Source organism: Bactrocera dorsalis, chromosome 5 (assembly GCF_023373825.1).
Source record: "Bactrocera dorsalis isolate Fly_Bdor chromosome 5, ASM2337382v1, whole genome shotgun sequence".
Taxonomy (NCBI): Eukaryota; Metazoa; Arthropoda; class Insecta; order Diptera; family Tephritidae; genus Bactrocera; species Bactrocera dorsalis.
In genome coordinates, this window is record NC_064307.1 from 66,095,355 (window position 1) to 66,109,231 (window position 13,877).

At 34.2% G+C, this 13,877-nt stretch overlaps 1 protein-coding gene across 5 annotated transcripts in view; it reads right to left on the minus strand.

Annotated features, from left to right (window-relative positions):
* Nucleotides 1-6,595: 6,595 nt before the first annotated feature.
* Nucleotides 6,596-13,877, minus strand: part of LOC105225948 (receptor-type guanylate cyclase Gyc76C) — a 140,494-nt gene continuing 133,212 nt past the window's right edge. For all 5 annotated transcript variants that reach the window (XM_049458874.1, XM_049458875.1, XM_049458873.1 and 2 more), the window contains 5 exons: nt 11,827-12,159; nt 11,596-11,761; nt 9,983-10,292; nt 9,673-9,901; nt 6,596-9,607 (listed from right to left, as the gene is read on the minus strand). In XM_049458874.1, the coding sequence (XP_049314831.1) occupies nt 7,409-9,607; nt 9,673-9,901; nt 9,983-10,292; nt 11,596-11,761; nt 11,827-12,159 (3,237 nt within the window). In that variant the 3' untranslated portion in view covers nt 6,596-7,408. The remainder of the gene's footprint in view (nt 9,608-9,672; nt 9,902-9,982; nt 10,293-11,595; nt 11,762-11,826; nt 12,160-13,877) is intronic.

The following is a 13,877-nucleotide window of genomic DNA, read 5'->3' on the forward strand; positions in this document are numbered from 1 at the left end:
AGTAAGGAAAATTCTCTGGACGCCATTCAAATAAAAGCATCAAAACAGCCTCAGCAATATTATAACACTTGTTTCATCTCATTTTTATATTTATTTATTTTTTATTTTTTTTTTTGTAATTTAAATTAATTATTTTTAATATGGCAATCAATGTTTTATTTTTATATTTTTTGCTGCTTCAACATGAATTTATGTATATGGTATATATATATATATATTTTAAATTATTTACTAGTAACTCACTTTGTTTGCTGCTGTGCGCTTCACATACACATACATATGCATTATATAATAGAGTTTAACTTTTGCTATTGTTAATTTACATTATTAAATATTTAAATATTTTTAAGGTAGTTTCGTTTGTATGTTTTGTTAAACAAATTTTTGCTTTTGTTTTTGTTTTTGTTTTTGCTTTTGTTTTTGTATAGCTATTACATCGCTTGATTTTGATTATGTGTTTTAGGAAGCTGAAGTTTGGCAATTCTTTAAATTAAACACAGTTATGTGTACATAAACACTTAATAACTACAACAACAACTACAATACATGTATAGATTTGCTTTGCATTTGCTAGAATGTTAATGAAACATTAACGGTTAATGGTTGCTTAAAGTTAACACACGCTTGAGAAAATGTTTTTGCAGATTTCTTGCTATAATTGGCGCTTTTATTTTTGATTAATTATTTTTAATTAATTTTCTTTTAATTATTTATTTATTTATATATTTTTCCACCTTCATAATTTTTTATTTTTCTTTTTCTCTTCATTTATTTTTATTTTTAATTATTTATTCATATTTTTTTTATTTTTGTTTTTGTTTCGTGTTTTCGCTTGCTTGGCTTAAACAATTCTCTTTGTAGCATTTACTAAAACTAGAAAACAATAATATACATTTCCATACATACAAAATATGCTAAATATTTATATTTGTCACTATATATTCTTCACTTTCTCTATAATATATTTAACATACATATTTTAGAAATACAAAAATTAAATATACAACATTTACATCGTGCGCAAAGTGACTAATGCATGGACACATAAAGAGCAAATTAGTTACTTGGCTATAAAGGCTATGAAAGAAAGCTGGCAACTACGCGAAAATCGTGATATCGAAGGTCTTTAGAGCAGTTAAGGGGTTAAAGGTAGTCAGAATTTTCCAAAAAAAATGTTATTTATTTTTTAAATTTTAATAATATTTCCAAAAAAAATTATAATCAGTTTTATTTAATTTTCAAATTTTATTATATATAAATTTTATTATATATTTATTATATTTTTTTATAATTTTCATTTTTATTTAATTTTTGTTTTAATAAAAAAAAAATGTTTTTTTTTAATAATTAGTTTCATTTAAAAAAAAAATAACAGAAATTGTTTCAATAATATTAAGTTTTATTCCAAAAAAACTAAATTGTTTTTATAGTTTATTATTTTATATAATTTTCGTTTTATCTTTAAACAAAAAAAAATTATAATATTCATTTTTATTTATCTTTTTTAGTAATATTTACTTTTATTTATATTAAAATTTTATTTACCAACAAAAAAAATTATAATATTCAGTTTTATTTAAATTTCGTATAATTATATTGTTCAGTTTTTTAATAATATTTTGAATTATTTATCCTTTTTAGTAATAAAAATATAAATTTTTTTGATAATATTTACATTTATTTAAATATAAATTTTATTTTCCAAAAAAATAATTTATAACAATCACTTTTATCTAATTTTAATTTTGTTTAATTTTAATTTTTTTTAATTTTAATTTTATTTAAATAGAATGGAATATTTTTTTCAAAGTATAATATTTTAGAAATATTCTCCGGGATTTTGAATTAGGTCCGTCAAATACTTTTTGAGTTTTTCGATATTTAGCAAAGGCTTTGTAGCTAGCAGCAGTTGCACGCGGAGCCTAAATTGAGTTTGAAACTTCAAATTTGTTTAAAAAATGTTTTTTTTTTTTTTGAATGACTGACCACTATAACTCGAAAACCGCTCCGTAGATTTCAATGAAATTTATACAACTGTTTCGGAAACATAAAAACTTACTAGTGCGTGAAAGAAGGAATTTTTTTTTGTTAATTTAGATTTTTCAATTTTAATTTGTTTTAAGTAATTAATTTATTTTCCAAAACCTAGAAAACTTTGATTTTGTTAATTTAATTTTTTATTTTACGCTTTTAAAAAACAAAAAACTTTGTATTTTTCCGAAAATTTGATTTTTTAGGTTAATTAATTAAACAAATTAAGTATTGATTTCTTTAATTTTTAATTAATTAATTAATTGTAATTAATTTTTTTAATTTTAATATTTTTATTTAAAAAACAGTTATTTTTAGTTGTATGTAGGCTTTTTCCTGAAAATGTGTTGTTTATGTTTTATATGTTGTCAATTAAATAAACTATTAATAAAACTAATTTGTTGTCCGATTAATTTTAGCTGAATCTTTAAGGATTTGTGATGGTCACCACAAAAAGCTGTGGTTGACACTGCAACACCATAAGTAGACATTTATTTTAAAATTACTTTTTTTCAAATATACATTTTATAATATTTTTATTTATTTCAAAAATAATTAAAAACTTCTTTCATATTATTTTTTTTAATATTATATTTTTTTAAATCATTTTTTAATATTATTTTGTAATATTATATCTTTTATGAAATTTTATTGTTTTTGTATTTGCAAAAAAGTTTAAAATAATTTTTCATGTCTCTGATCACACCTAACCCCTTAACTATTTCGCCACATGCCAACAAATTAATTGCGCATGCGCAACTCAGTTTGCAGCTCAGTCAAAGAAAAAAGTAGCGTTTGAAAGCATTTTCCTTTGTGCTTAAGCGCATATTAAACACTTTGCCTTTTCATATAGTTTTTTTATTTTCATTTTTTAATTTCTTCAATGCAGTTTTGTTTTAAGTTTACAATTATTTAATTTATTTTCGCTTATACATATATGTATATATACAAACATATGTGATTTGCTAATAACATTCGCAGCAAAATTTGTCCTCTCACTTGCACAGCGTCACTTGCGCATGCGCTTTAGAGTGGTACTGCGTGAATTGCGCCGCGCAGCGTTTCATGGCAGGGTCTCACGCTACGCTGCGCCGCGCATTTCCACAAACAGTTATGTCGCTTGCTTGCAGTACGCACGAAAATGGTAATTTTTAAATTTTTACAAAAAACTTAACTACTTTTTTACATGCTTTTTTTATATGGGTTGCTTTACAATTTAATTAAAATATAACAGTTACTATTTACTATTTACACGTACATTTATATTAATAATTAAATACAACAGGATTTTTTTTATATTTTGTTTTTAATTATTTTCACTTAAAAAATTTAATAATATTAATTTTTAATAGTATTTACTTTTTTTAATAATAATTTTTATTTTATATTTTTTATTTTTTATTAATAATAATTTTTATTTTATATTTTTTATTAGTATTTTATTTACTATTATTATTTTTTGTATATTATTAAAAATTAATATTATTTAATTTTTTTTATATCATAATATTATATTATTTTTTATTAACATTGTTCTCATTTAAGAAACTTAATAACATTAATTTTTAATAGTATACAATTTTTTTTAACATTTTTTTTTTTACATTGCACTTCATTATTATTTTATTTATTGTTATTATTTATAATTATTTTATTTATTATTATTATTTATTATTTTTAATATTATTTAATTTTTTTTGTATTATAATTTTAAATTATTTTTTAATAACATTATTTTTTATTAATTAATTATTATTTATTTATTTATAATTTTTTAATATTAATTTATACATATATGTATGTATGTATTACATTTTTTTATATTTTTTTTTTCATATTTTTTTCATGGTTTAAAAAAAATGTAAAATTATTAAAAATTAATATTATTAAATTTTTTCTTATATTGTTTTTTTATATTATTCTTTAATTTTTTTTAATATTATTTTTTTACTATTATATTTTTTATGAAATTATTTTGTTTTTGTATTTGCAATAAATTTGTTCAGCTATTAAATTAGCAGTTGCATTTATATATACATATATTATTAACTAAATATTTTTTATATATATTTACACAAGTAAATTAAGTTTAACAATATATAGTTATGCACACAAACACACTCTCACGCGCAAAACTCAGCCTGAACATCTCCTCACTTGTTTTTTTTTACATTTTATATATATAACTATAAACATTAATGACAAACGCACACACTTACACACAAAAACTTAATTAAATACACATTTTCATTTATAAATAAATCTTATATTTTGCCTTTTTAATATTTTTTAAATATTTTTTTTATGTAATTTAACAGCACTTCACTTAAAATTCTCACTTAAAATGTAATTTCTTTTTTTTTAATTAAAGTGTATTTTGTTTGGTGCAGAAGTCTTATAAATTTTGCAGCTTACAACAAATAGGCAACTCATTGCTTGCTGACACAAAGTGCAAGGTGCCGTCATAGGTGACACACACACATTTTCAATAAAGATTTTTCAATAAACAAGTTGCTTTACATAGACAAAAAAAAATATATATGTATATACATATATATATAATACATATATACATATGTATACTGAATATATGCGTGTGAACAAATACATATAAAGCAGATTTTGTGTAAATATTTTTATTTGAAATTTTTTTATAAAAATAATTATTCAGAACAAAAAATTAATTTTATAAAAACATAATTGTTTTTTGATGAACAATTTCGCGAATAATTTTTTTTTTTATAAATATTTTTTTTCACGAATGATTTTTTTAAACAATTTTTTTTTTATAAAATTATAATTGTTTTAATTGAAATTGTTTTTTGATGAAGTATTTTTTTTATAAAACTATTTTTTTCGCGAATAATTTTTTTTTATAAATTTTTTTTTCAGGAATATTTTTTTAAACAATTTTTTTTTATAAAAAAAATTTAAAGAAGAAATTTTTTTATTATAATTGTGTTTTCTTGGTTTTTGATTAACGACTTTTTTTATAAAATAATTTTCTTCGCGAAAAAATCTTTTTTATAAATATTTTTTTTTTCACGAATAATCTTTTTTTGAACAATCTTATTTTATAAAATTAATTTTTTTCACGAATAAATTTTCTTCTGAATAGTTTTTTATAAAATTAATTTTTTTTATGAACAATATTTTGATTATTAATTGTTTTTTTATGAACATTTTTTTATAAAATTAAGTTTTTCTATGAATAATCATTTTACCAATAATTTTTTGTTGATAAGCAATTTTTTTTATAAAATTAATATTTTATTCTGAATAATAATTTTTGACTAAAAAGTTTCTTTTATAAAATTTATATTTTTTCACAAACAATTTTTTTTATAAAATTTATATTTTTTCACAAACAATTTTTTTTCTGCATAATTATTTTTATAAATATTTTTTTTTCACGAACAATTTTTTTTTAATTATTTTTTCTGCATAATTTTTTTATGAATAATTTTTATTTTTATTATTACCTATTTTAATGCAATTACATTGTGCTTTGTTGCATTTATGGCGCTGCAATGCAATTTTTGTTGTTGTTTTTTTTTATTTTTTTCCAAAATTAATATATTTTTGTTTAAGTTTCACTTTAGTTTTCCAATAATTTTTACCAAAACTAGTCTGGTGTCGGCTGACTAGATATGTACATTGAAATTATTTCTAATAAAATTACCGCTTTGCCAACCGTTTTGCTTAAAAGCACCGTTATGTGCTATCGGTACAACGTAAACTCGGTTGTAGGCGCTAATAAGCGAGCTTAAGGGCAAATTATGAAGCAAATAGACATGTTTTCTATATGCTCACTTACACATACACATACATAAATGTGTGTGCTTTTGTGAAATACAGTTGGTAAAGCTGTAGTTTTGTATATTTAATATTTGTTTTTGCATTTGTTTTCAAATTTTGTTCTTTGCAGAGTTCCATTTAAATATATATGTATATATTATATACACACACACACACATGTGCTTTTATGTGCGCGCCTGAGTGTAGTGTGCTACGCGTGCTGTTTGAGATCAAATACTACATTTAAGCATTTTTTGAAATTCTCCAAATTGTTTGCTGTGCATTTAAATGGTAATTACATAATGGTTATACAAGTGGCAATGCAGAACGAAAATATTTTCCAAATCGTTTAACGCCAGTAGTGCCGATAACATTGAATAGTAATATGTATGTACATTAGGGTGGTTCTAAAAAGGCGAATATTTATATTTTCACTTGGTAACTTGAAAAATAGTTGCTTAGATACCGCTACACAAACCTCTCTAAATATTAGGATATTAGGGTGGTTCAAAATAATTTAATTTTTTTATTTGGTACTTTGGAAAATAGGTGCTTAGACACCGCTACGAAAAACGCTCTAAGTGTACGCACTAAATTGTAATTGGAGGAGCGCCTCACCCTAACAGTTTCTTATTATAAGACAGAAAAAAATTTTCGTAGAAAAACGTTAGGCAAAGGAACTTTTCGTTACAATTAAGAGCTCTTATAAGGAGAGATTTTCATAGAAGCTAGTTTTCAGCTTACAATGCGAAAAAAAAAAAAAAAATTTGACACACCCTAATGTATATACCACAATGTTTAGCTCATACTTGGAGAGATTTTCATAAAGATGCCTAAGATATGCCTATTTTTCAGAGTACAAAGCGAAACAAACATTTTTTTTCATGATTTTTTGACACGCCCTAATGCATGCATATACCACAACGTTTAGCTAAAAAATATTCAAAATAAACGCAACTGTACAACATTTATTACGTAAGCGCTAAATTTACACTTTTGTTTTTGCTGTAATTTTGAGAAAGTGCAATTTCGTAGGTAAAAATAACGGTAATTTAATATTGAAGTCCACAAGCAAAATTGGAGTTTTTTTTGTTGTTGAATGACAGCGTAACTTTGCATAAATCTACAAGACAAGCAACACACAATTTCAAAAAAAAGTTATTTGTTAGAAAACGGTATTTTCCTGAGAGTAACTGTATTATTTATTTCTTGCAACTACATTGTGTACCGTGTACCTTCCGTTGCCACGCGCGCCGGATGCCATACACGTCATGCTGTTTTCGCGTCGAAGTTCATAAGCGCGTCCCGCTATGGACGACACTTAAACCGTTAGAATTTTTACAGCCGATTTTGCCAAACATTTTTGCTTGAAAATGTTGCGAAAATTTACAAAATAAATTAATTAATTAATAAGGAATTAATAAGTAATTTTTAAAATGTGGAAAACAGCGCGGCGCATCGGCGCGTCGGCTCGTCTTGCATATACATATTTATATACATTCATGCACACAGACAGTTGCAATATTACACAATACCCAAAATCGTTAGCTGGTCGCACACATTCCGCATATGTCGCGCACTACACGATACTCTCACGATCGCGCGTTAACGCCGCTGACGTCGGCAGATCGCTGAAGACGTGCGGCGCATGCACACCGCTCGGCACTACGCGTCGCAGCGACGACTCGCTCGTACGTTTGCTGTTGCCCTGTATGATGCGCCACAGCCATGTCGTGAATGTGCTGCCGTTGCGCGTCGCAGGTGCGCTACCCGCTGCCGCGGAGCCTGAAGCGCCACTGCCGTCGATATCCGGCGCGTAGCTAACGCTATTATGGCCAGTATGTGGCATGCCAGCAGCGCTACGTCCACTGTTGGCGTACGCAGGTGTGGTGAGCGCTTCGATATTGGTGTGCTCGAGCGCTTCGAGTGAACGCCAACGCTTTGTGAGCGCCAATATTTCGTCGGGTGGACTAGTGAGCGACGTCTGACGTTGTAGTAGCGGCGCATCCTCTTCGATGGTCATGCCGCCGTTGCAATTGTTGTTGAGATGCTTATACGGTAAGAGGACAGTGGCCCCAGCGCCAGCACTTACGTTACCAACGCCAACGGTTGTGGTGTTTACGTGGCTGCCACTGCGTCTGCGATTCAGTAGTGTGGATGCAACGGGCACGATACTTGGCTGTGGACCACCACTATGAGCGTAGCGATAGCCACCATTGTCGCGCATTAGCAAGCCTACATCGTCGTCGTAGTCTTCCTCATCCAAATTATTGGGTGCTGTATCCACGTTGACATCCTCCAGCTCCGTGTGACTCATATTGACAAGTTCATCGCCTGCAATGCCATTCATATTGGCGTTTTCGTATTTGGTGGGTTTGCTCTCTCTTAAACCGAGCGCTGCAACTGCATCCAAGGAGCGTGAGTTGTTTTTCGACAATTTGGACGGCGGTAGTTTGACGGGCTCATGACGTTTACGCAGCTGCATAGGCATTGGGTCAAGTGAACGTGTCTCGCGCAGTAAAATCGTTTGTGCGACGGTGGGATGTCTGCCGATATCACCAAACTCCTGTATCGAGACGGAGGAGGGCAGCTTTTCGCTAATAATGCGACGATGTGGACGCACCAAGGCAAGCGGCTTGTGGCTAGGTGAGCTGGCAGCGGAATGTGGTGAGCGGTATGCACCTACCTGCAGCGCACTACCCACGACGCTTGTTATGCCAATACCGCCAACGCCAGCAACTACGCTACTCTCGACTGCACTACTATCACCATTACCGTAACCATTCACGCACTCTTTATCACAGTTCGTTTCGTTTTCGGAATGCTCCAGCGTGTTGTGCGATGCATGCGCTGACTCCAGCAGCGTGCTAGTCTCACCGACACTCCCACTTCTGTCGCCACCGGTCCCCCCGCCACCATAGCCGCCATAGTAACTCATGCGCTCCGGTATGCTATTGCCGCCAATGCCATTCAGCGACGGCCGATCGTGACGACGCGACGATAAGTGTGGTGAATCGCGTGCCACGTGATATGTGGAACCTTGTAGGCTATAATTAGACTCGATATCGGTGCGTGGCACCATTGAAGTGCGCCGCGAGCCACCACCATAGAAATGCATTCCCACGATGCTCGGCTGACGCGAATCGCTATTCAACTTTGGACTTTTGCGCGGTCGACAAAACAGCGGCGGTGGCATATCGGTCATATCGACCTCTTTCCTTTGTATAGCCTTTTCTGTGGCGTCTGTCAGCCAGTACGTGACTACGTCACCTTTACCCTTCATCGACACCAGACCGCGCTTCTCAGTCACATAGCCACCAAGCTTGTCAAGCGCCTCCTTACATTTACCTGATATGTGTATTTTTAATGCCTCGCCATTGGACTCCATACGCGACGCAGTGTTCACGGTATCGCCGAACAGACAATAGCGTGGCATTGTCAGACCCACCACACCGGCCACCACGGGACCGGTGTGTATGCCGATGCGCAATTTGAGTGTTTCGTTGGGTCGGTGCGCTATGCGATGCTGCTTGACCGCATGCAGCAGATCCAGAGCCATTGAAGCAATTTCGCCTGCGTGTCGATCGCCATTCTTGATTGGTAAGCCAGAGACCACCATATAAGCGTCGCCTATGGTTTCCACTTTGTAAACGTCGTAGCCACGTATGATGCGATCGAATACCGTGTAGAGATCGTTTAAGAAATTCACCACTTGCAGTGGTGTACTCTCCGCTGACATAGCGGTAAAGCCCACAATGTCGCTGAAGTAGATAGTGACCTAAAAGAAAAGAAAAAATCAGTAAATATGAATTCAATATCCGGTCAGCTACAACCCGCTCTTACCAGATCGTATGACACCGGTTCGACGCCTTGACCCATTGTTAGCTTCTCCGCCACAGTACGCGGCAGCATGCGGTGCAGTAAATCTTCGGTTTTGCGCTTCTCCTCGCACAGCATACGCGTGCGGTCGGTAACGATTTCCTCCAAGTTGTTGGCATACTTCTCCATCATTTCCATCATCTGATCCATGATATTCTTGGTCTTGCCACCACGCATTTTCTTTAAGCGATTCCTAAACAAGTCACAGTCAAAAGAGGGTTAGGAATTCTTGTCTTATTAGGGATTCTTTATGAGCTTTCTCTTGTATATTTACCGTATAGTTGGAAAATCTGGTCTTATCTCAGGATCTTCACTCCAGCAATCCTTAATACAATCAAGCACATAGTCGGAACACAGCTCGTGTTCCCTTATGCATTCCAGTTCGGGTCGAAACGGTATACTTCCTGCCAGTGGTAGCTCCTTCACCCGATCTACGATTTCCTTTGGTTCGTAGGCTACCTGTCCGAATGGACCCTTCCGACTGACTATTTCGTACATTATTATGGCAAAGGCGTAAACATCGCCTTTTTGGGTGCCATACAGGTGTGGATTGCGCAGCAGCTCAGGCGCTTTCCAAAATTGATCTAAAAATAGTAAGAGTAGTGTGATAGGAGAAGAGTTAGATTTCAAGGATGGTTATGCACTGTGTGATATCGATGAAGAACAGTACTTTATCTTGCTCAACGATGGACCGTGCGCTAGTCTATAGATGAGGAAATGTGAGGACTTGTTCTGCACATGGTCCGATATTTTTAACATGGGTATCAGCTGACGACAGCCTTACCTCGCAGCGCTCAAAGGCAAACCGGATCAAAAAAAATATTTGAGGCATTTTTCATTAACAATTGGCAGTGTAGATTGGATGTACTAACCACCTCGGTAAGGTTCGAGGCTCAGCTAAGACCGCTGCCGTACTTGGGTCCGGTATCGGGTTGAATGCAACTCCACATTGTATTGACAAAATGTCAGTTCTTCCCATCTTCGGTTGGTAAACCAATACCACCACCATACTCTCCGTTGAGTAATGCCTCATGAGCAGATTGAAGCGGACTTCTAGGGTTCCTAGTCCCCCTATTACCAGAATTAAGTCTCCGGTCAGACCTCATATCCGAAGCTCCTATCAATTGGGTTGCCATACTGCTGTGGACTGACGACCAACGATGGAACTCCATAGGCATATTACAGACACATAATATTCACAGAAGAAGAACACCCTAATTCTCAGTTAAACGCCTTCATCGCTTAAACAATTCACGCGGAAACATACCAAACGACATTAAATATTCGGCATTTCGACTAGTGGGGATAAATCACTAACATCTAGTGCTCTGTCAGTCCAGCTAATCGCCATACCCCAAGATTCCTAATGTCCGAGTATTTTGGAACTCCGCGATCACATGAACCCAATCCTGTTTCTGATGCGAGAATGAATTCACTCAAACCGAATCTGTAGTCTGGGTTACACTCAACAAACGAAACTCTTCGGAAGTCACCCAACCGTTAAGGCTATTGCCCCAACGTCTTGCTACCTACTCCTAACCCTAGCCTCTTTCTCCCTAAATATCCCTTGCTCTCCATATAGTCATCAGAAACCTAGTCATACCGAGCAATGACACATTCAAACTCTTTCTTAACTTAAATGCAACAGCACGCAGCAGAACAATAAGGCCAAGGGGGGGTTCACCTAGCATTTGCTATATAGTAACACATTCCTGAAATAAATATCGAGGTCATTAATAAAATCTAGATGCTGAAACCTATGCTAGAAACTAGTGGAACGCTAACACAATTTATAAATTTTTATGGTGCAAGCCAGAATACAGCGGTAACACGGAGCTTGCTTATGTTGGAAACAACTTTATATAAATCTAAGCAAGTATCACTTACTTCTGTAGTGCTGGTGCTCTCCAATGGACTCACTTTCCGCACAATTTCGCAGCTCGTGCAGACCAAAGTCGGCCACTTGCAGCATCCAACGCGAGGTCACCACACAGTTGGACGATTTCAGATTGCCGTGGTACATCAATTGCGAATTGTGTATGTAAATCATGCCCTGAAATATACAAGTTTCAATAGTACCGTTAAGCGTTGCAAAGCAACCAATATGGCTGGGCGTACCTTAATCAGATCGTGTATGAGCGAAGCGATAAATAGGTCGTCCAACTTGATGTCCTCATTCTCGATTATATCATAGAGACTGCCCTTGGCACAGTAATCGGTGACTAGTAGTATACGGGTCGGCTCCACACAAGCCCCAATAAAGCTATTTATATTATCATGGCGTAGTTCGCGCAACAAACGCATCTCTTTCATTATCTCGCGCGAAATGTCCCGTTTGCGGGGGAACTTCAGCTCCTTGATGCGCACGACCGCGCCACGTAAGCGCGCCGTTGAGGTGAATACTTGATTTGAGCAACGCGAACCAAACGATTGGGCACTCACTAAACTCAACTGTTGGACGTGTTGTTGTAGTCAGCGTCATTGAGAGCGAACAAAGCATGCCATTTGTAGATAGATGTAAACGACGGAAAGACATCGTGGCAAAGTTAACGGAGCATATGTCGTTAGGGAAATGAGCCAACATTGTTGATGGGACGATTGACAGCATTGCGGTTACCGTTAGCATAGACATTTGGGGCGACAAAATCACGTGTTTGTTGGTGTTGTTGCGAATGTGTTGATTCGTTGAAAATTCGGTATGGATTGACGTACGACGCGTTGGTTAGTTGATTGGTTGGCGGCAGGAGCGGCAGGAACGGCAGCGACGACATGTGAACGAAAGCATAAAGAAAAATAGAAAGAAATTAGTGAGGCGTTAGTGAGTTCCACACGAAGTGGTTGCTAATGGTGTGACTTCAATTAGAAATGCAAGCAAGGAGGGCTGTCAAGTTTTAGAAAATACTTGGCTTGATGGTATGCTGAATCCATTCGTTGATTGAAGGTTAAGTTTGAAAACTGGAATTACTGAAGCAGAAAGTCTTTATATTTGAACAGATGGCTGTGAAGGAAATGGTAGAAAATTAGCGTGGATGACCTTGTTTCTATGGTATTGCAAATATTTAGAGGAAAATAGAAATGTCAAACCAATGCTAACGTCGATTGGATGGTTTTTGTAGTTACTTTGTGAGAATGCCACCGACTTCAGTTCTTGGCATGACAAAAATCGGTTTTCATACCATTCATTTGTATCAGGTCGAAGCCGTTGAAGAAGAGGTACAGTGAACTTTTTCACGGTAGCAGTAGATATACTGCTGCGCAGTGTATCCTCCTTCAGAGCGGTCTGTATTAAACACGATAGCCAAGCGGCTTTACTGGTTTTGAGCTTGCTGACTATTCCTCACGGAGTGCAGGAAATAATCCCCGGAAACTGCAAAGCCGATGAGCTTGCTGGGTTACTCATTAGACTCATTTACAGGTGCCCGGTCACTGTGCGAATCCCCGGCAACTGGAAAACCGTAGAGCTTGCTATGTAGGGCACCACTATTTCCATTTCATTCGTTTAGAAACGAATTGGGTTTCTGATGTCCTCTTGCGTTCTAGTGCTAGACCTATGGACATCCAGAGAGTTCGAGAAACGCTGGTCAACAACCCGAACTTGTGCGAATGCGCGATTTTTCTGGCCCAAACTGCATTATATGAAGTCTTCTGAACTACTTTCATTTAGCAAAGTTAAACTCGCTGCTATTGTAGGTGTTCTGGCTGGATATAGCGCACGCAGTGGGACCAAATATCTTAAAAGATGTTCTTTGACAAATCTGTATGGAGGAATCATCTTGTCAGTTTCTCCTCTATTCCTCCAGCTTTTGCCAAACGTAGTTTGAAATATGTATGTCGGTAGACACACCTTTGGAGAACCAAGTGAAGTTGTTGGAACTGAAATTGTGCGCCTTAGTAAATTTGTGGTGAGAATACACGACACGGTCAGGTAGCCAAGCACACGCTGCTACAAACGACAGAGGAAGGGCGTAGCAGAGGTAAAATAATCTCGCCCCAGCGGATGAAAGAGTTAAGTGGTACAATACCATTGGCCTTTCTACTAAGAGACAGCATTACAAAAAGGATTAACTTCACCAAGAAGCTCAAAGTTACCTTTGGCAGCAAGGCTGAAAGGAATGATTCCACTCTCGAGATAGTAAAATCAAGGCTTACACTGACGTCTCGAAAACGTC